Source organism: Callospermophilus lateralis, chromosome 9 (genome assembly GCF_048772815.1).
Source record: "Callospermophilus lateralis isolate mCalLat2 chromosome 9, mCalLat2.hap1, whole genome shotgun sequence".
In the NCBI taxonomy this organism is placed as follows: Eukaryota; Metazoa; Chordata; class Mammalia; order Rodentia; family Sciuridae; genus Callospermophilus; species Callospermophilus lateralis.
Window position 1 is genome coordinate 26,093,771 of NC_135313.1, and position 23,498 is coordinate 26,117,268.

General features: G+C 35.5%; 1 protein-coding gene across 5 annotated transcripts in view; it reads right to left on the reverse strand.

Moving 5' to 3' along the window:
• The window catches only part of Unc80 (unc-80 subunit of NALCN channel complex), a 184,429-nt gene that overhangs the window by 143,945 nt on the left and 16,986 nt on the right, over positions 1 to 23,498 (reverse strand). For all 5 annotated transcript variants that reach the window (XM_076866004.2, XM_076866002.2, XM_076866001.2 and 2 more), the window contains exons 7-13: positions 21,979 to 22,118; positions 10,489 to 10,750; positions 9,183 to 9,317; positions 7,450 to 7,666; positions 6,643 to 6,783; positions 5,329 to 5,597; positions 3,923 to 4,291 (exon numbers count right to left, since the gene is read on the reverse strand). In XM_076866004.2, the coding sequence (XP_076722119.2) occupies positions 3,923 to 4,291; positions 5,329 to 5,597; positions 6,643 to 6,783; positions 7,450 to 7,666; positions 9,183 to 9,317; positions 10,489 to 10,750; positions 21,979 to 22,118 (1,533 nt within the window). The remainder of the gene's footprint in view (positions 1 to 3,922; positions 4,292 to 5,328; positions 5,598 to 6,642; positions 6,784 to 7,449; positions 7,667 to 9,182; positions 9,318 to 10,488; positions 10,751 to 21,978; positions 22,119 to 23,498) is intronic.

Sequence of the window (23,498 nt, forward strand, 5' to 3'; positions counted from 1 at the left end):
GAAGATTCTATTTTACAATTCAATTATGTTTTACAATAAGCACCTGCAATTTGAGAAATAGAATTGTCCAGGGTTTAACAAACAAACTCACTTTTCTAAAATCTATTTCATGAATTAAAAGAAAATAATTTATGCATTTTGAATAGCCTCTGGTGCTAGAACATGAACACAGACCTTTTTCTTGGAAGATATCCTTCATACCCTTGACAGCCTATTGGAATGGCTACCGGGGTGGCGGGTGGGGATCATCAGCAATGAAGGCCAATGAATTTCCTTAGAAACTACCCTCATGAGCAGTCTTCTGATAATACCACCAGGTAAGGATTACTGCTGAATTTCTTCAACTGGTCAAAGTCTAGAACTTTGAAATTTCATGGCAATTTCTGCTAATTTTGAAGGATTTTTTCCAATTGTTTCACTATATTATAATTCACATGCATAAGAAAAGCGAGAATATGCAGAACTTTATAAGCATTCAGGTTGATTTTCCCCTTGTGGGTTGATTGGGAGCCCTCCTGAGATGAATAATGAAAATCATTTTCATCCACTTTTTTTGTCCCTTTTAATCCTTACTGTGAGTGGAGAACATGATGTCCAAAAAAGGAATTTCCTTGAATCATTTCCAAAGAAGCGTAAGGATGCTGTTGCTAAGGGATGATGCTGAGCCCAGTGTGGGGGAGTCATTACCTTTGGGAAGCAGCAACCTGCCTCCATCATCCTAGCTACTTTCAAAGTAAGCACATTCATTGAGGACTTGGGATTCCAGCTCCTGGTCCTTAATCGCGTGTAACATTAGATAAATTAACTAATCCCTTTTTTTGTTTCCTCATCTGTGAATTAAGCACCCTAATAACTGCCCTTCCTACTTTATAGGTTTGCTGTGTAAAGCAAATTATATAATGGTGACCACTGCTCAACAACCTAAGGGATTTTCATGTTAGTTACATGAACAGGTTGACAGATAAACTTTTGGGCTACACATAGAAAGAATACTCCAATGGAGGTAGGGTGTAAAAGGAAGGGCTAGGGATTTATACAGAAATTATTATCTGCCTTGATGTGATAGTGTAGATACTCTCCTCCCCTATGCTATGTAGTTGGCCCTCCTTTTCTTATCCATAAACTTATCCATAAACTCATGCAGTGAATGCAGTGCTGGACCCCAGAAATTCTCCCGTCAGGAATAAAACATTCATTCTCTGAGTTGTTGGAAGTGTTGATGGCTGAAAGTCCTCAGCTGACTGCCTCTGCTGGAGAGCTGCCTCCACCAACCAACCAACTTTACAGTATTTTCCAGGAGGCAGACTACCTCCAATGACAGGTCAGTGGCAGAAGAGTGGTAAAGGCAAAAAGTCTCCTTGCTTCACCTAAGAACTGCTTTGAAGAGCCATCTCAGCTCCAGACATATTTACAATTAAGATGCCATTTTTAGTTTGAATGAAATCTTCCCTGCAAGATTTGATAATTGTCTAACTTTGGGCAAACTACTCAGTGTCCTACAAAATAGCAATAATATAATAATTTCATAAGTCAAAAAAGTAAAAACATGTAATGTCCATTATAATAGCAAAACAAATGTTAACTATTATTTCTAGGTCTAGGACACTGCTATTGTTTGAGGCACCTTTATGCAAATTAGAAACACGCCTCTCTTGGTGGATGAGTTGGAAACAGCCAAGCCTCTGGGTGGATGCAGTGCTTGGATGTGAAGCTCTGTGAGCAGAGCTTGTACTGGATTTCATTCCTCACTAGTTCCCACAGTCAAGATTTTTTGGATAGTATGTGGACAATAGAGTCATATAGTAGTGTCTCAGAAAAGGTCATCCCAAACAAGGGCTTATTTGGAAGATTGGTTTACATATATTTTTAAATTATTATATGTCCCTTTAAAAATTCTCTAGCCCTAAAAATCCTTTGTAAGGATCGATTCAGTTTTTTATTCTTTAGACCTTCAGGTGTCCTTGGGATTTAAGTTTCATTCATAGAAGATATTCAGAAAGATGTATCAAGCTACAGGCAGAAACCAGAGTACTAAATAATATTTCAACTTTTCAGTATAAGCTAGTGGCCAAAATGGAAATAGAAATTAGATCTTCCTTTCTGTCTTAATCAATTTCCCATGTTTCTGATATTAGCGGGGCTGAAAAATTAGATAAACTTTCTGATTCCACTGAAAAGAAAAGATGTTTTTAGGGAAGAACAGACCTTTATGAATCATAAACAGAAGCCACTTGACCTAGCATCACATTTTATTTTATAAATTCTTTGTCCTAAAAAGAATGTCATTTTGAGAACTAACTACAAAACAATTGAATCTTGGTTGCTCTTTTAGAGACCACATTATCTCTTTTTACAATCATCCATACTGATCAAAAGTGATAATTTTGGTCAAAATAACATTTATAGCACCAAGCTTTAGTATCTAAAATAATATCTAGGTATACTATATGATTAAGGCAGAAGAAGAAAATCCTAAAGATAAGGCTAAGGAATCCAAGAATATTGAAGCAGGAATATTTGGATCAGAATATTGGGAAGATAAATCATGAATATTAGGAAGATAAAAGTAAGCCATGAAATAAAGAAACACAGACGATAAATGTGCATTAATTATGTAGTAGGTGGGAGTAGAAAGAAAGAAAAAATTTCTATAATTTCTGCAATCCTCATTTGGATGTAAAAATTTAACGCCCTATGGAGAAAAATGGACAATTTATAGTTCATATTGTGTCTGTAGATGTTAAAACTCTATATAGTATAATCTTTCACTTGTAAACACTTGACATAATATGCGATTCTTACCTGTTAGAGATTCAAATCTCTTGTTGGTTTCAATTTCTGAACAGCACATTCCAGCTACAACCTCAAATCAGTGTGAGTTATGTGAATTTAAGCTGTGGTAATTTGTATTTAAAACTCAAGAAGGAAAAAATGAATTCTTGTTGTTAAATGCAGAGTTCATAACGAGGTTTTGCCAAGGCAGAGGGAATGAAATTCAGGAACAATCAATAATAGGAAGGCAAAACCCTCTGAGAGGTGACACACTGAGACACAAGGGAACTGAGGCTAGAATAGTTGTTACTATGCCAAACCAATATCAAATAAATCAACCAACTAATCAAGCACCATTCTTCTCTTGCTTTCCCCTTAACTATGGCTAAAGTTGTCTGCCAAAAATCTGTTATATAAATACTTTATTTAGAAAGTCCACATTGCTTCTTATGGACTGGGTATTTGGGTCCTCCTGAAATCTGTATATTGAAATCTTAAACTCTAATCTGATTATATTTGCAGATGGGCCCTTGGGAATTAATTAAAATTAAATAAGGTCAGACACTGGGACCTGGGTCCAAAGCGATTAGGCTGTCTTCCTGCACATGCACAAAGTGGAGGCTGTGTGAGCACACAGCAATGGTGGTCACCTACAAGTCAAGCAAAAGGCCTCACGTTAAACCCACCCCGCTGGCAACTTGACCTTGGACTTCCCAGCCTTTAGAACTATGAGGAGTAAATTTCTGTTGATTAGGCCACCCAAACTATAGTATTTTCTTATTGCAGCATGAGTGGACTAAGACGCCACTCAATTTATACCAAGAACATCTCAAGAAAGAGCTATCTATCCTTAGTGGCACACTGAGAATTATGGAAATGGAATGCATCTGAGGTGTTCTATTGCAGAAATAACCTAACCAGAAAATTCATTCTAACAAAGCATGAATGACGATGTGCGTGGATTCTGAACACTGTTCAATCTGTTTCTACTCATGCCTGCTAAAAACCTAATTAAGATATTTCTACATTCAGTACTTTCTTACTCTAGTGATTAGTTGCTGCTTTGAGTCAATAAATTGCTAGCAAGCCAGCACTGGGAAGAAATTCAGAGCAATATTTCATGAGGACACAGAAGGTGATTCAATCATACCTTCTCTTGGTTCTTATCATTCTTCTCATAAGGACCTCCTCCACCTCCTCCACCTCCTCCTCCATCACCTCCTCCACCTCCTCCATCACCACCTCCTCCTTCTTCTCCTCCACCATCTCCAGCTCCACTAATGGAAGGGCCCCCAAATCCACAGGTAGAACTTCCAGATACTCCTTTGAACTGGAAAGTTCCTTCACTTGCTCTCTTTTCCACAGTCTCATTTTCCTTGTTTTCACTCTTCTTTCTGTTCTTTTCTACACATGGTACTACACCAAGTTGAAGCAAGCATTCCACAATGTTTAGTGCCACATCACAGATGCGAGAGCTGATGTCATGGTTAAGGACAAGATAAACAGCCTTCAGAACCACCTGCAGAGGACAAATATAAACAGGACAATTAAGTTACCTCTTCCTAAATAGATTTAGTTATTCTGTTTAACTAGTTATTCTTCTTCTGTGCTATGTGCACAAATCAGACAATTTTCAGATTTTCTTATCTAAGCTGCATGGGGACCTTGTGTACGTGCTTAATATAGACTTTATATCATCCAGAGAATTAAAATCATGTATTTTCTCAGTTAAGTCTCTCCAAACTTGCCATGATATGTACAGTTAATGGGGATATTGAAGCACAGTGAATTAATGGGACACTAATTATTTACTCAAGTGGAAACTTGTATAACTGATATTTAAAATCAGGGTGTTTCAATTCTTTTCACTTTCCACAAATAATGAATAAAGAAGAATAACATATTTATGCTCATAATAAAGCAATACTTGCTTATTCACAATTGTATAATTATTTACCCTTCAACTTCAAATGTATAATATTTGCATTTTTAAATTATGCCCCTTTATTGATTTTAATATTTTAAATTATTTGCTAGGCCAGGTTCCCTGATGTGCAATAATAATGTTTGTGAAACGTAATTATAAAATATAGCAACCCTTTCATTTGCTAATAACTATACTCAAGGAAAGCATTCTTCAGAATGCAAGTCTAAATAGTTTAAGGACTTCCATTCATTTTTTTCTGACTACACAGGAGGTTTGTAGTCTTGTTGCTTATATAACCAAATGAAATAAATGAGCTTCTTACTCTATTTCTGGGGGAAAAAAGAGGTTTAGAAAACACACAAACATATATTTATGTTTAGGATTCACTAAGTTTTTAGAATTATAAACATATTCTTAGATCAGATCAAATATAATGTAATACCTAGGGAAAACAGAAGGTTCATCTATGATGGTTGACACATTTAAGAATTTTTTTATGTGGGCAGTTTTTTCATTTTAAGATTCAATACTTCTAAGAATCTCTATGCCCTTTTACCCAATCTTGTGAATATTGGATTTAAAGAATCAATATCTTTCTGGCCTTCATAAGAAAAATTCTTGTTCCTTACGGAAAGATCAAGCATTCCATTCTTGTGGACAAAGTTGTTGGTCCCATCGATATGCTCTGTGTCCTCCAGGTAGCTGTAATTGATGCAGGAGTCTGTGAGGCTGCGAGGCAGGTTAGCACAGGCCAGCGGTTCGTGAGGCATCTCTGGGATAGGCACTTGGTTGCAGAGCTTCCTCATATGCTCATTGAAAAAGTCTGCGTAGCCTACGTTGAATGATGCCAATGTGGTATTGAAGGTTGCTACTGTGATAGTGGAGATCTGGGATCGCACTAATGAAACAAAAGAAACATCTTAGTTTTCCTCATATTCACCTGCTATATCAGTTAGATAGTTATGCTATTATTTAAATTATGACCATGATCAGGGCTGTAGCTTTTGTAGATAAATGACTTATAATCTCAAATCTATCCTGAACTCCCACGGAACTCCTGAAGCTGTAAGTCCAAGTAATATTGATAATTAATGGAGGCTATAGAAAAACTAAATTGCAGCTGGCTTCCTTTAGCTGAAGCTAGGATTTGCCTTTTGTTAATGCTGACTTAGTTCACTTGATCATAACAGGTAGATTTTACACACTGTTAGATGACAGACCATATTAACAAAAACTAGTTTAACTGAACTATTTTCCCATAAGTTATGGCAGTTAAATATCTTATTTTGATCTGGTGTATTACAAAAAAAACAAAAAAAAAAAGAAAAAAAACCAAGATGGAATTTTTCTTCTCTGGTTAAAGTAATAGAATGTAAATTTATAATGAATAGATACTTGAAGTACAGTTCAAAGAAAAGAGGGATTAAACTTGTGTTCCTATGAGAGCATAAGAATAAGAACAAGAATAAATTATTCTGTTAAGAGTAAAGAAAAAGAGCCTGCCTTAGATTCCATCCAGAAACACATTCAATTTGTGTAAAGTCCATAAATCCCTTCTCTGAAATAGAATCTGTGTGAAAAAGGCATTGGTGGCCCTGGAAGGCAGTGACTTTCTTCCCACGGAAGGTGTAGTCCTTCCGAAGCATGTCACAGAGGAAACTAAAGCACTAAATGCTTTGAAAGATGCCCTTAAGCCCTATGGGTCTGTGATCTTTTGAGATGAGTGGCTCCTCTTTGCTCTTCCTCTAAAGGTCTGGTGGTCTCAGTGTAGTCAAATAGCTCTTCACTAAGAATGGCTAAACATTAAATTACCAAGTGATAACACAAGAATGGAAGTTTTCAAAGAACATAAGTAAGTGGAGTACAATGAAAATGGAACCTACGGTAAGCACAGAGACCAAGAAAAGAAACCTAAACTGCCCCCAGCTCTGTCTGGGACCCACCTTCCTTGACCGTGTTTTCTCCGTGGCTGTTGGAGGGGTCAGGCAGGTCGCTCACCAGAGTGTGGTGGGAGTGGGAGTGCCTGGCGCTCAGGCTCTCCATCTCAGTAGCTGCATCTGAACTGCCCCGCCGCGTCAGCTTCCCTGAAGTGGACAAGAGCATCACAAGGGGTTTTTAAAATCTGAAAGGTTCTCTGCTCAGATTTTTGTCTTTCCTACAGACAGCAGTGAGAGTGAGGGGGTATTAGGAATAGCAGAGGGCACAGCCAAAATAGCAAGAATTGAACTTGCCTGGGGTATAGTCAAGGTCAATATGATTGATGGAACTGCCTGTGATAAGGTCAGCCCCAATCTAAGCCAAATGTCAGAAACCATCTGTTGTGGACCTGCTAACTGTCAGCTCCTGGTTTTAAGCTGGCTGTCTTTAATATGCCATCCCAAACAGAAAATTTTTTTTCCTTTGCTTCACTTATTCCTTTATTAAATAACAGAGTTAAATAAAGGTCTGTCTTTACATTAGCCAATGAAAGTTAAGGCACAGAACCCTCTAGGGCCATGTTTCTGAATCTAAGAAATAGGGCCTTTAACCTGGCTAATTACACAGAATTCTTACGTAATTACTTATTTGCATTTGTTTGGCTGTGAAAATACAGCATTATTTCAGTTACTGGGGAACCTTCAGTTAGGACCAAATTTCTTGGCTGAATTAATTGTCCAAGAAAGACCCAGACTTTCCAGGGAGCCACAGGTCAAGATTCCTAAATAGGTCACTCAAGCTCTGCCCTACTTCAAAAGGTCTTTTGTGATCACCTAAAATGGTGGTTGGCCAGCCTCCTTTTTCGATGCCTCGCCTGTCTTCTCCAAGCCCAGAGAAACTTCCAAAGGAGAATGTGCTACGAGTGGGGGACACATCCAGGTGGTCTTCATGCAGCAGGAATGGCACACCCATTCTTCGGGGCCTCCTCTTCCCGGTGTGGTGGAATGGAATGGAGCCTTTCCTCTCTCGGTCTTCTTTACGGCTCTTGAACTGCAATAGTAAGATATGAATAGTCAGGCACAGGGCAAAAGAAAGGTAGTTTACTTCTCAAAGGGCTCCATAACCTTGAGTAGTAAAACACAAGCATAGGGAATCCAGGAAGTCATTGGATGTCATCCAACAGAAATGGGTGAAATTTCCCTAATTTGTTAAAAGAGAAAAAGAAACTAAGCAAAGGGCCACACATTTCATAGGTCTTTCTGATTGGTGGATTAGAGGAGTGTTCTCAAAGTCTGATCCCTGGACCAGCAGCATCAGCATCATGTGGGAACCTGCTTGAAAGGCACTTTCTCCAATGCATCCCCAGACGTATTGCATCAGAAACTCAAAAGGTGAGGTCTAGCAATGTGTTTCAACATGCCTCATAAGTGATTCTAATGTACACTAAAATTTGAGAATCACTGGATTAGAATATAGGATTCCTGGTCACTTGGACAAGGCTGTCCCTTTTTCAAAACTGAAATTCATTATTTTGGTCAACCAACTTCAAATATGTGCAACTGCTCACAGGATATAGTCAAAGATGATCCAGAGGAAACATTGATACAAACCCATTATTCCTACAAAATAGTTCAAGATCAAGTGTAATTAGGAGTTTAGAATTGTCTAGATAAGTTGTCTAATATATCAGCGCCTGAGCCTATCTTTAGCAATTCTGATATAATTGGTCTGGGATATGGTCTAGGCACTTATCTTTTTATAAAAACTCCTTAAAACTTCTATATGCAGCCAAGATTGAAAAATCTCTTTTTTTTCCCTCTTAAATGAGGACTGGTTTTAAAAAAATGATGGCCATTGCCTATGGTTTCATTATTAATAAATGTAGTCATGAGAAGCTGGACTCATAGATTAGTTAATATGTGTTATATTATTCATGGACATAATTCAGTTAATAATTTTGAAAGCAAATTATTTTCAAAATAAAAGATAAAAAGACTCTTACTTATGTGTGTGTGCATGTGTGTGTATACACACACACATGTACCTGTGAGTCTACACATATTATTTTCTATGCAATTAGTGCTGTATATTTGTTAAAAAAAAAGAAACAGTCTGATGGGTTCAGGAGAGCATAGAAGTATTTAGCTAAAGATCTACTTTCAGATTTGGGTTCACTCTTTGGTGAACTACCTAGTTTCTAAGGGTCAAATTCTTCTCTGGAAAACAGGTAGAATAAAGAATTTCGTTGGATTATGTGAGAACTCTTTATGTAAAATACTTGATGAAATGAGTTGGACCACACAAATGTAAATTATCAGATTACTACTACAACTACCTCTACTACTGCAATGCATTCTCAGGACTGAGCTTCCCACAACCCTGTGGAACTCTGAGAGTAGGAAGTACACTCATACTAATAGAGAGACTTACAAAGGCCTATAGGGTTATGCTATGTCATAGTCAGTATTGTAACCACCCCATACAGTAACATAATTAGAAAGAAGTACCTCATGCCCCACTGAATTTAATTACTAAAATATCAAAAGGTATAAATGATCCTACTCACCTTTTTAAAAATGTTCATGCCCAGGTCTGAAGAAAGATCTGGTACTGCAGACCTTCGCAGATTGGTCAATGAAACCTTGGAAAGGGCCTCAGGGCTAAGAGATTTTTCTTCTTCATTACACTTCATGGTGAGATCCTTAACATGCAATAAAATAGACAATGATCAAGAACGTAGGGCTGTTATACAAGTATTTTGTTATTGATATGTCACGTTTTTAAATAGGAATACACCTACTGTTTTGATATCTATGAAGTATCTAACTTGCATGTCTGGACTTTCAAAATCCAAATTCTACAACCTCAAAGAAGTATTTCATACTAACTTCTGTTTGTAATTTTCAGCACTGAAGCCATGTAACCCCAGATCCATAGTGATGAGAAAATAGAAAATAGATATCTCTTTTTCTTTTTTAGTTAAAAATATAATTTTTCCAGAGGCTGGGATTGTAGCTTAATTGGTAGAGCATTTGCCTTGCATGTGTGAGGCACTGGGTTCAATCCTCAGAACCACCTTAAAAAATAAATTAAATAAAGGTATTGTGTCTATCTACAACTAAAAAAAATTTTTAAATATTTTTCTATTTAAAAATTCATTAAAGGAAATTATTACTTTGGACAGAATACTACTAATAAAGCAGAGCATATTTCTTTTCCACTCTGATATTGCTTATGTATATTTTCACAATATGCAGAAAAGAATTTTAAGCCCCAAAACTGTAAAACCCTGAATGTCAGGTTTTTCTCTATATTTTCAATATACAGTGTTGATGAGAAAGAGAGGAAGAACAAGATTCAACTTATATTAGGCAGTTGTTCATCAGAAAGCAATTTTCATGGGGATGTTACCACATCAGTATACACTCAGTTTATTTCTCCAGACATTTATAATAAATAGCAAGACTATATATCAATAAACAATATTTCTAATGATGATACTGAAATACTGAAAATTTTTGAATTATGCCAAATCAGTAAAATGGTAGCGTCCCATATTTTATGATATTGGTAATTGACAGATGCCATGTCAGAAGTCTTTATTACCTACTTTGATTACTCAGAAGACCTCATTTTCACCATTCTGGATAAACTAAGACTTACACTACCATAGCATGTGTAAGAGATGCACTTCTTTTAATGGTAAACAAGAACTACACAACAGCAAAAAAGTCTAGCGATGAAAGATGGAAGGGAAAGGATAATGATAACCGAGGAATTTACCAATCAGACAGCACTGGATGCACAGAAGAAAGAGAGAGCATGTTATGCCAACGTTGTCAGTTCAAATTACAATGGACAGAGTGTCTTACTTGGGTTTTGTGAGTGTTCACTAGTGAGGGTGCTGCCGCCACCATTGAGCTACTCCTGGGTCTGGGCAGGAGAGGAATATCTGGCTCTGGAGCCTTTTCTGGCTTCTCTTCCAACATATGACGCAGCCTTTGTAGATAGTACATCAGAGACCACTGGGTGCCTTCTTCAGACCAGTGGGGCTGGAGTAGGCAGCGGAGAACAGCAACATCAAAGTAGGTGGCATAGCGGGATCTTTGGCATGGAGGTATCACCAGAGAGGCCCTGCTCCCAAAAGCAGAAAGAAGACAATTACCCTGGCAGTCAAGCCTTCCAAGGAGGCAGTGCGACATGGCTTATAGCTCTACTTTTCTCATTTTTTCATTTATTCATTTGTTTATCTGTTGTTTGATTTGCTTGAAAATCCTAACTGGTTTTACTCATTTTGCTCTTGCTAACCATTTCTTTGAAACATAAACATTGAAAGAGTTTTGAAGAATGGGTAGAAATTAGCCAGGCAAAGTTGAGGTTGGGGCAGGAAGGTAAATCAGCATTTCCACTAGAACAATACTTGCAAATGTTCAGATTTTTAAAAATCATGAGTTTGGAGAGGGAGAATTCATAAGCGATTAGTTAGTTGGTGAGTAATTTGGGTGGTAGGTAATGATGAGAGTCAGAGCTATAGAAATAGTTTGTGTCATAATGTTTCTTTTATGCTAAGCTATGAGGTTTAACTCCGGTAGAAACAGGAATGATGTTTGTCCTGTCTACTACACTGGGCTATTTTAATTTCAGTTGTGAAAATATTATGTAAAAGAAAAAGAAACTGCAAATGCTAAACACAATTTTATGAGAAAATGAGATTATGTTGAAAATTCTTAGGTTATGTATCTATGTAAGATAGTAAAACAAATTTAAAAAAACAACACAAGTTTCTGAAATTTTATTATTCAATTTAAAATTTGATATATTCATTACTTAGTGTTCAATTTACTCCTAATTAAAAATAGATTCAAATGATTACTCAGCATAACACAGCAATATAAGCATGGTAGATGCAATGAACTATATGTTTGTGGCTCTCAAAATTTGTATTTTGAAATCCCAACTTCCAATGTGATGGTATTAGAAGGTGATGCCTTTGGAATTTGGAAAAGTAATTAAGTCAGGAGGGTAGAGTGCTTCCCTTATTAAAAAAAAAAAAAAGACATACATGACTTTCTTGTTTTCTTTCTATCACACAATGAAAAGACAGTCTGGAATCAGAACCCAACTGTACTGCCACCATGATCTGAGACTGTCAGCTTCCAGAACTGTGAGAAATAAATTTCTATTGTGGATAAGCCACCCACATTAAGGTTCTTTGTTACAGCAACCCAAACTGACTAATGCGTTAGTGGATATGTAGGACCATTCTGGGAAGCATATTATCCAGTCGGAATGACAGACAATAAATGACAAAATATAAACAGATCTGGGATCCAAGATGGCATCTGGGTTCTAAAATCTAAACTTAATCACTAAAGACTTCCTTCTGAGTCATATGATGCAGAAGGAAATTTTTGTACCTTTATCTCAACTAACAAATGTCACTACCTACACATGAAGACCTCTTACCAAAAATGCAACCACTGAGAGCAAGAATGAGAGAGTTTCCTAAATTTCTCAGATCTGTATTTTGAATTGAAGATGTATGACTCCTGTTATGGTTTGGATCTAGAAATGTCCCCTGAAGAGCTCATGTTTTAAAAGCATGATCCACAAAGCAGCAAGGTTCAGAGGTGGGTTTTAGGTAATGATTATATTATGAGATCTATAACCTCATCAGTGGATTCATCCATTTGATGGGTTAATAATTTGAATAGGCTACTGGGTGGTAACTGAAGCAAGTGGAGGTATGGTTGAAGAAGGCAGGTTACTGGGAGTGTAGCCCCTTCACTCCTTTCTGACTACCATGAGCTGAGCAGCTTTTCTGTACCATACCTTTCCACCATGATGTTCTGCCTCATCTCAGGCCCAGAGTGATGCAGTTGGCTGACAATGGACATGGACTGAGGCTTCTGAAACTATGAGCCCCAAATAAACTTTTCCTCCTTTAGGTTGTGCTTGTCAGGTATTTTTGTCACAGCAATGAAAAGGTGACTAATACAAATCATTAATGTTTCAAGAAATTAATTTGATAGGACACAGGTATTATGAACCTTCTAATTACGAAAAAAACAAACTATGGAGTAAAGACTTGTATGTGTGGTGAAATTTTTGTTTCACTTCACACATTTGTCAAGCGTAATTTAGTCAAATATATTTCTTACTGTGTGTTGCAGTACAAAGTTAAAGAAAAATACAGACCTGGACCATGTCTAAAGCATTGTTATTTTCATAGCTTTTCCAGTTTCCTATTGAAGAATGCCATACTTTGTTATTTCTATTCTTATTAATAGAATTGTTGGTGTATTGAATGACAACTGCCAATATATACAATGGTTTTGAATTTCAATGTGATCTTATAGTTTAATATTCTTAAATATTTTAATTGACAACTAGGGAACTAAATATAAATTCAAATTCAATCATGTAAGATGCTGCAATACTAAATTTTTAGCTGGATTGGCAGTCATATTGAAGAAGCTTACTACAATACCCTGAATTCTCATATATGTAATACCACCATTTATCCTTTTTGGAGAAAGCTAGAATATTCTGTGAATATTGGTTTTGTGCCAACTTTGAATACATTATAGACTCCCACAGATTCTGTATCCACCACTTCTCATCAGCTCTATCTGTGGACACCACTCATCTCAGTCACCAACATCTCTCATCAGGTAGATTGCAATTACTTCCTACAAGTCTTGTTGCTTCTCTTATTTCTCTACTGTTGCTCAACTGCTCCCAACAGGCAATCCAATCAACCTCAGAATAAGATCTGAGCTCTTTACAGTGGTCAACAAGACCTGTATAAGCTGGATGTGCTTACCATGTTTGCTCTGATATGCCAGTTATCAAGTATTGTCTTTCAGGTTAAATTTACCTTTTATTTTTTTTAAATACAGCCCCTGTTTTAATATCTTCTCAAATTCTCCAGCATACTACTTGTTTCTTTCTGAGACTTTGACTGATTACACCTCCAGAAGAACCTTCCTTCTCCTTTCTACCCATTTCCTAAGAGGCTTTCATTATGCTCCCTTTCCCCGACCCCATTCCATTTCTCTTTCTTAATGAAGCATGACCTCCTCTAAGCTTATCATTTGTACCTGAGATAATATGAATCCTCTCTTTTTTAGTGTTATACTTTTGGATTTATAAAGAAAAGACAAAGCTGGCTACCAGCTGTGTAATTTTAGGTCCTCAAGTCTTCATGACAATCATGTGACTTATGAGAGCCTGTGAAAACCATTATTTTCTTGACAAGATTTCTGTAATGAAGGCAGATATTAGCAGTTTTACAGAATTATTCCCCCCTTCAGACTTGCAGTAGTTATTTACTCTTTACTTTTGCCCCAATTATTTTGTTACCAAATTAGATTATGGAATACCATAAATTCTTTCAAATCCCTAGAGCACTATTCCACATAAGATGCCAGTGAACCCTTCCATTGGAACCTCAAGGTGGATGGGAAGAAAAGAGGCTGTTAAAAACACAGACACCCACATTTTTAACAGCCTTTTTATTATTTTTTTTTAACCAAGACTTCCAAACGAGCACCTCTGAGGTTGGGTCCCAGGAATTTTTTTTTATCTTAAATATTATCCTTGGGTATTCCTTAAGTATTCCATAATATTGGATGACAATTGCCCTAAAAAATATGTAGTTCATGATTTCTATACTTTTAGGCCAACATCCAAAATGATTCGTATTTGGAAGCTCCATAACTGGAATGGTATGTTGACAATTTAATTCCTGAGGGCACCAGATGACTAAACCTATATTTTTCCCTACGTACAAAGCTTATGTGACTGAAAATATTACTAACTGTACAGTGAAGTCCCATAGGCATTAACTACTTTCTAACAAAGCTAGTCAGTTCATCTGGCAATGGAATGCAGAACAGCAAGACTCCATGAACTCAAGGATGTAATAAGAGACAAAGAACATGTTATATAACTATGTAATCAAAACTTGCTAAATAAATTCACATTTCAATTGTTTAATATTGAAAAAGACTCAATTTGAAACAAACTAAGACTTTCTGTACAATTTTTACAACTTGAAGTAACTCTGTTTAAGGTGTTATTTAAGCACAAGTTTATTTGACTTAAAGTGTGAGCTGTACTAATTGGAATAGTCACTAAAAAGCAAAAATGATTACTAAATATTTAGCAATCATTTAGGGTAGCATTGTCAGATGTAATTAACTGTTCTTTAACTGATAAATAATTTAAATTAACTAACTAATTAACATAAGAGTTGAAAATTTACATAACTGCTAAAAACAGTATGAGGAAAACTCATTGTATGAGATGACAGAAAAGTCCTTTCCTACTCTTATATTCTATGACACTATATTACTCAGTAGAAAAAAATAAAAAAGTGAAAATTTTATAAAGAATATGAACACAACTTTTCTTCTAAATGGTACATATAAAAATAATGAAGAGAAGCACACATACAAAAAGTTAATAATGTGTATTATTAACACATTATTAATGTGGACTTGTGGATGGATTTTACTTATTTTTCAATATTTTATACATTTAAGTAATTATCCATAATTAGCTTCATACAAATTTATATACATATACTAAATAATACATTATGGTGAAAAGAGATTTTCAAAACAAGTAAGAATTGCTTTCATCTATTTTCCAAGCACTATGGCTTTTGGGAAACCAAGTTAATATTAATGAATGCTGGAAGATAATAGTAGAGAGCTTAGATGGCAAATAAGTACTCTGGAAATAATAGAGGATCTGTGGAGGCAGAGAACTCTGAAATCAGTCTTAACCCTATGCAGAATTTAATGAAGCATAAATTAAATCTATGCATATGGTAATTAAAGATGAAATCTCACATTAATTTAAAAGACTAGCTACCTGTTCACTGATGGCAGAGTGCAGGGAAGAGTGATCCTCAGTTCAATCAAGGTCAAAGCAAAAGACATGATGAATTGGATTTGTTTGATAAAAGCAAACTGCTTTTGTTGCTAGGATATTTGCTCCACTTTGCTATTAAAGTTTTCTCCATTTCTGATTAATACAGGCTCTCCCCCAATGAGGGCACTTCTGAAAGGTCTATCTTGTGCTAGTCATGTCCATGGCAACCAGCCACTAGAGCTAGCAGAGAAAAGACAACATATTTTTTCGAAGTACCACTGATTCATGTCTAATTCATACATATGGGTGTATGCATGCTGTGGTGATGTGTGCAAGTGTGTGTCAAGAAATGCATAGATATGTAGACGGTTAGGTGTAATGTCAGAAAACAAAAACAAAAACAAAACAAATATCCAAACAATTTTGGATATTTCAGTTTTTTTATAGGCAAATTAGATTGGAACCATTGTAATTTGATTTTTTCAGAGAAAAGAAACATTATTTTCTGTTTATGTTTGTAAATTTCTAATTCTTACAATATAAGCTATATAATATAAGCTCATGAGTATTTTATAATCTCAAGATTTTATCTTGATATAGGTTTTTATGACTTAAAAAAATATCAAGCACAAGCATAGTATAAGAAGTAAGATATTAATTATTCTTATCCTAACTTAAAATTTGAAATTCTAGAATTTGTATTAAATAGAATTAATGGAGGAGTAGTGTGCAATAATTGATATGAAGAAAAAGTGGTCATAATAATTATAATACATGAATAACGGTAATTCATTTTCATTTTTATTAGTTGCATCTGGCCTTCAGGATAACCTCCAATGATTCCTGCCTCTTGCTATTCATACCCTATTGTAGTCCCCTTCCATACCAAAGCAGGATTGATTGGCATGATCCATACAGTGGAGAAGTAATGGTATATTATTTCTGAGATTGGGCTGTAAAAGGCACTGAAGCTTCCATCTTAGTTGCTCCCTCTCTTTCTTGGGTATTTATTTTGGGGAAAGCCAGCTCAGGAGTCATGTGAAGCCCTATGGAAAAGCCCAAGGGTGAGAAACTATAGCCTCTGACCAACAGTCATCTGAATGAGCTTGGAAGCAGATCTTCCATCCCAGTCAAGCTTTGGAGGACTTTATCTCTGGCCAACATCTTAAGACACTCTGAATCACAATCACCTAGCTAAGTTGATTCTGGATTCATGATCTTTAGAAACTATGTGAGATAATAAAATTTTGTTATTGCTGCTGTTTAAAGTTAGTAAGATTTGGGATGATTTGTTATACAACAATTGATAATTCATAACGATTTAGGTGCAAAGATAAACCCCTAAGTTTTGGGAATGGCTGTAAAACCTTGAAGTAGTAGGTGAATCAATAAAGACTTAGAGGAATGTATATATACATACATTCCTATATATTTATATATATATATTTTTTTCAACTTTCCTTGCACAGATTGTCAGTAGAACTTCTGAACTTTGAGGAGGCTGCTGACAAGGGTTTAATGGAAAAAAGGAGGATGCCACTGGGAACTGGAGGAGGGGCATCCTTATTACTTGGTGGTAGAAATTTTCTTGCTGTGATATGGAAAGTTTTTCAAAAATGTGCCCAACAAACCAGGTGATAGAATGAGAAAGATTTCCAAATACAATGTCAAAGATATTTTCTAGTTTCTTCTTGCTAATTATAGCAAGTCAAGAGAAGAATATGAACTAAAGGAGAAATTATTAATGGTTAATCAGAGTGAACTTGATGATATTGAAAACTATCAGCTTTTCCTGATAACAAATGGTATTAAATTTATGAAATGACTTCCAAGCAAACAGAATATCTAGTGAGTTGCTGGAAAAACAGTCTAAAGATAAGGCTAAGGGTAAGCTACAAAGTCATTTGTATAGACTCACAATGAATGATCTAAGGTCATTTCAGAATATTGCTTCAGCAGACAGAAGTCCCTCTAAAGACTATGTGTGTGTGTGTGTGTGTGTGTGTGTGTGTGTGAGAGAGAGAGAGAGAGAGAGAGAGAGAGAGAGAGAGAGAGAGAAAGAGAGAGAGAAATAGAGAGAGAGAGATAGCGGGGAGGGGGGTGTTGGGGAGAAAGAGACAGCAACAGAGGAAGAGAGGAGTTCTTAGAAATTTAAGAATCTTGTCCTTCAATGGAAGTCCAAGACAGAGATGGAATTATCTCAAAGAGATTTGTGGGTATGGAGTTTGTCTAGTTTAGTGAACCCCAATAAGATTCACAATGGACTCATAAAGTTTTAAAAATAATTACATCAACAAAAATACTTCTAGAGACAGTGCAAAAGGAAAAGAAGCTATTGCATCCCTAAAATTTTACCAGCAAGAAACAAGCTAAGAAAATTATTCAGCTGTAAATGTATGCTATCTTTCTCAGAAAAGGAAAGTTGACTTAGAGGATAAAACCAAGAGTGGGACTGAGTCCTAATCAAAGAGCTTCCAATGCTTTTCTAGCTTCATTTCAAAAATGCTATGAACCAGTGCCTCCCAATTGAGCCCTTTCAATAGGCAGGTCCACAGCAGTTATGTTATATTTGCTTCACTGTGGTATGTTGGGTGTGTTGGGTGCAGATAACTCATTTCTTTAGTCCACAGGCATTTTTAAATACTTTGGAAACAGCACATATGTAACTGGATGGGAGAAGGCAATACTGATAGTCAAAATATTAGTATGGAAACAGTTGCAGAAATCCAAATAGGAAATGATAAGGCTCTGAATAATTGACTATGAGATTGGAGACAAGGGAAAGGATTTGAGAGATATAAGGAGGTAAAAGACTTTGTGTGCAGTGAACTTCAAGTTTTTGACAGGGTCAATAGTGATGCCATCTAGAAAAGTAGAAATGAATGAATGAATGAGTATTTACATAATACCATGGATTATTTACTCTAGCACTGTTTGCATATGTTGATGTCTATAAAGGGTCGGGTATTTTTCCTGAACTATAATGTTTGATCAACATCACCCCTTTTCCCCCTCCTCTGAGCCCTTAAAAATCACATTCTAATCCTCTCTGCTTCTATGAGATTGTCTCTTTAAATTTCACAAGTAAGTGTATCATATAGTATTTGTCTATATTTTGTATATGTTACTTAGCATAGTATCATGCAGGTTCATCCATGCTACAGAAAAGGTAGTTCTTATTGTTATTCTGTGTCCTAAGTAATTACATTTCCTCCACATATGATTTAATTATGTTCTTGATAACTTTGAATGTCATTTTTGTCATCAAATAAAATGAAAGCTTTCTGGGGGTGGGAGTGGTCATGATAGTTACTTTTGGAATAAAGGCAATATGGGAGGAATTTGTACATCTTCCAAAAGACTGCAGACAGACCTTAGGGAAGCCACCCTTAATTCTCATCTGAGAGTGTTCACAACATATGGAATCTTCCCTTGGGTGTAGGCAGAACCTCTGTCTTGCTCATAAGCAGCATAACATGGCAAAGCTAATGGGATGTCATTCCCATAATTAGGTTACTTTATATGACAAAGGTGATAAGATGTCACTCTGAGTTTATCTGGCATTACAAAGACCATGAACAAGCAGACTGGAATTACAATTTGTAGTCCTTGCTGGTTTTGAAAAAGCAAGCTACCATTATGTGAGCTAGCCTATGGAGAGGATCACGTGGAAATAAACTTTGGGTAGCCTCTAGGATCTAAGAGCAGGTGCAGCCAATATCCAGAAAGAACACAAGGATCTCAGTCCTATATCACAAGGAGATGAATTCTGTCAACAGCCCAAGGGAGCTTGTAAGTGGATCTTCCCCTTTTCAAACATTTGAGGAAATGGCAGGCAGCCCATGGTGACACCCAGGTTACAGGATGCTGAGATACTAAACTAGAAGAAACCCAGCTAAGTTGTGCCTGGATTTCTTCCAACAGAAATTATGAAGTAATAAATGTGTTTTGTTTTACTAAGTTTGTTGTAGTTTGTTATGTAGCAGTAAACAAAACAAAACAAAACCTAATACAAAAATCATAGAAACGACAGAGCAAATTGGGTCAAATATAAGGACACTGCACTAAATAGAGCTATCTGAAAACGAAATAAGAAAATACTAAATTCCCTATTGTTTAAAATCTTCAAGCAGTTCAATGTCACTAATGCATTAGAGAGATGATAGGAGATTGGATTACTCTCAGAGTTGCTTCCACATTCATGTGTAATTTCATTGAGAAAGAATAATTGTATATATTCTATATCGATGGTATACAATGTGATTTTTTGATGTACATTTAGATTGTGGAATGATTAGATTAAGCTAATTAGCAAATCCATCGCTTCACATATGTATCTTTGTGTGCATGTAGAGAAAACATTTTACATCTACCCTTTTAGTAATTTTGAAATATTCAATGCATTATTATTTATTATAATAACAAACTACTGCTCTGTGCAAGAAATCACTAAAGCCTATTTCTCCTCTTCTCCTGAAATCTTGCATCTTTTGATCAACATCACCCATTTCTCATCCAAACCCCTCCCCAACCTCTGATAACCACCATTCTACTTTCTACTTCAATGAGTTCATCTTCTTTAGTTTCACATATATGTGATTTTAAGTACTCATCATCACTATTGATCTGGGACATAAATGAGTGGATAAACAAAATCCATTTTACTTACTACATAACCAAGGTTGCTTTCAATCTTCATATTCTCACCTAACAGATGATTATCTAATTAGGTTACTTGCTTTTAAAGTTCCAATAAAGATGCAAAGATAACCACACTTTTACATATCATTTTTTAAAGCATAACATATAGTATTGGGGTTAAAAAAGGAATTGCATTTATAATGCTCTGTGTATTCAATAATTTTAATTTTAAGATCTTTTGAAAACACTGTATTCATGTAACTTGGATCTAGTACCAGATGGAGGTAGACTGTTTAAAAATTATCAAATGAAAAGGTAAGCCAGATACTAGGAGGAAATATCTGTGAATCTTTTCTTTTTTTGAGAAAGAATTTATATCCAGAATATAAAAACAACTTTTAAAAATCAATAATAAGATAACCCAGTTAAAATGTTGGCGAAAGTTTTGAATAGATATTTATCAAAGAAGATCTTTGAATGGTTAATAGGCACAATAAGATATACTTAACATCATTAGTCATTAAGGAAAAGTAAACAAAACCACAATCAGATCCCATTTTATACCCTTTTAAATAACTATAATAAAAAAGACAGACAATAACAGATGTTCCCAAGGACACAGAGGCACAAACTCTCAGAAGTCACTGGGAGGATGTTAAATAATGCAGCCATTTTTGAGAACAGTTTGGTGTGTTTTTTAATTAAACATGAATTTGCCACACAACCCAACAATTATACTCATGACTATCCACCCAATAGAATTGGAAACCTATGCTCACATAAAGATTCATAAGTGAATGTTCATATAAGCAATATTCATAATAGACAAAATATCCATTGACAGATGAATAAAGAAAATGTGATAGATTCATAGAATGGAATATTATTCAACAATACAAAGGAATGGATTACAGACACCTGCAACGATATGGATAAACCTTAAAAACATTATGGTAAGTGAAGGAAGCCAGATGCAAAAAAACAAAACAAAAACTATATTATTCCACGCATATGAAAAGTCTGGAAATGCAACCCCAAACAGATGGAAAGTATAATAGGTGTGAGAATGGGAGTGATTGTAAATGAATACAAAGGACATTTTTGAGTGATGGAAATTTTTAAAAATTGAATTATGGTGACAGTTACACAGTTTTGTAAATGTGTTAAAATAATTAAACTAAGCTTAAAACAGGTAAATTTTATGGGATAGAAATTGTATTTCAATAAAGCTATTTTTAAATGCCTACTTTTAAAATACTACCCACTAGACTATGACTTCATTTGGGAGTAGAGATATACAAATGATCTTAGGGTCTCTAGTCCCTTAGGTGAAGTGGCAAACTTCACCAATCAATAATTTAGCAGGGAGTAGGAAGTAGACTAGCTTTTTTTCCTGGGGAGGGTGTTTGTAAGCAAGTTGGAATATTTGCAAAGAGCAGATTTTATACTCCCCACAAACTTTAACCTCTTTTAATACAAGGATCTGTTAGAATAAAGTATCCTTATACATTAAAGCAGATCCTTTAATATCTCTGCAATACAATCTTTTGATAGCATCATTGGCATTTCTGCATATAAACATTTAAAATAGCTTCTAATTCAGACATCTCATTAAATCAGACATGTCTTCCCACTTCCACCCTGGTTAGCTTAAATGAGAGGCATTCATATCACATTTCTGCAATTAATAATCTAATTATACCTTCGCCCAGAATATGTATACATAAAGCATGCACATACATATTTTAAAGAGCAGAGGATATGAAAGTAGCTAAAAATGCACATTTAATTCTTGGCAACCAGGAATACATTTTGTCTCAAACATTGCAATCATGTACCTGGAATGTGATGGGCCTCTTTCCTGGGAAGTTTGGGAGGACAAGCTTCCATCAAAGGAGTTTCCTCGGTGGCAGCCTGAAATGGTGGCCTTGGGTGAGATAGAATCAGACTGCAAAGTTTCACAGACCACCTGGAGTCCCTTTTGGAGGTGGAGACGTGGAGACAGCAGATTAGGTTTTGTGTTTTTTCTTTTCTTTTTTTGCCTTCAGGTATATCCTCTAAAATTACCTCCTATATTACATACATAGTTTCTTTTCATCAAAACTAACTATAATGTCATAGAGGTATTTTTGCCTCTGTCGAAAAGGAAATGGAAAGAGACTTCTAGAGAGCACCTCTGTCATTCCAAGCATTAGGCTAAGTACTTTCATAAATTTTATTTCATTTTGCCCTTGATTTCTTTATTTTTTACCTTTGTATCCAGTATCTGTAGGAGATTTATGAACCTGACAATTCATCAAAGATATACTCAAACTGAGAACTGAATGGCAGCTTGAGGCTAAAGACCAGCACCAATTTAGCAGGAAGTAATCAAATTAAAGCTAGCACATAAGAATAAATTTTAAGGTTTATGTTACATCCAGAAATTTAAATTACACATGGCTAATAAATTTAATCTGAGATATTTATCCATAGGTTATGGATTAAATTCTTTGCTAAAGCATAAAGATTCTCAAAAATCTATCATATTAATTTTGTCTTTACACTTTCTATTTTCATACACAAAAGAAGTCATGATTTAAGCACAATTTACAGAAAAATAAATACAGCTAGAAATTTCATGAAACAAGTCCTCTGAACTTGATCCAATGTACATATGGTGAGTACACCAAGTGTACACTATACAGGCGCTTTACCTAAAAATCTGATTAGGTGATTAAAGCTGCAGTCAAGTTATGAGGTTCTGGACTTGGAGGGTGGTAGAGGGCATAGAAAATAAAAAGCACATCTTAGTAACATAATGAAAAGAAACACTATGACTCATCAAGAGATCAGGAGGATTATATAAAAAAAGTATGAGATTTACATATTTCACTGTATTTAAGATGTCATCTCTTATAAGACATGCATTATTTTAGGCACCATAGAGTTAAAAAGGTACACTGTTAAATAAATTAGGACACTTGGCTTATTATCAGTGAGGACTTTCATCTTATACTTATTTAAAGAGCTATTTTAGACTTATGTAGGCATAGAGTTTCATTATACATCCATCCTATGTATATACGAAAGGAGTGTATACATGAAATAAATTGGTGTAGGTATTCCTAACATTTCTTCATGTTCAGAATTTTTAACTGAGAGTTGTTTATATTTTTTCCAAAGAACAACTTCCTATGTCAAAATGTGTTATTTTGTCGAGGCATCGTTTCTCAAGAGTGTACCACAATTCCCTCTGACATTCTTGCAAGTCATTGACCCTGATGCTGCAAATTTCAATGCTAGAAATGACCAAATTCAGGCTGCACGAGATTGACAATCATATCAAGACTGCCACCAGGCAGGGAGATAGTAAGAG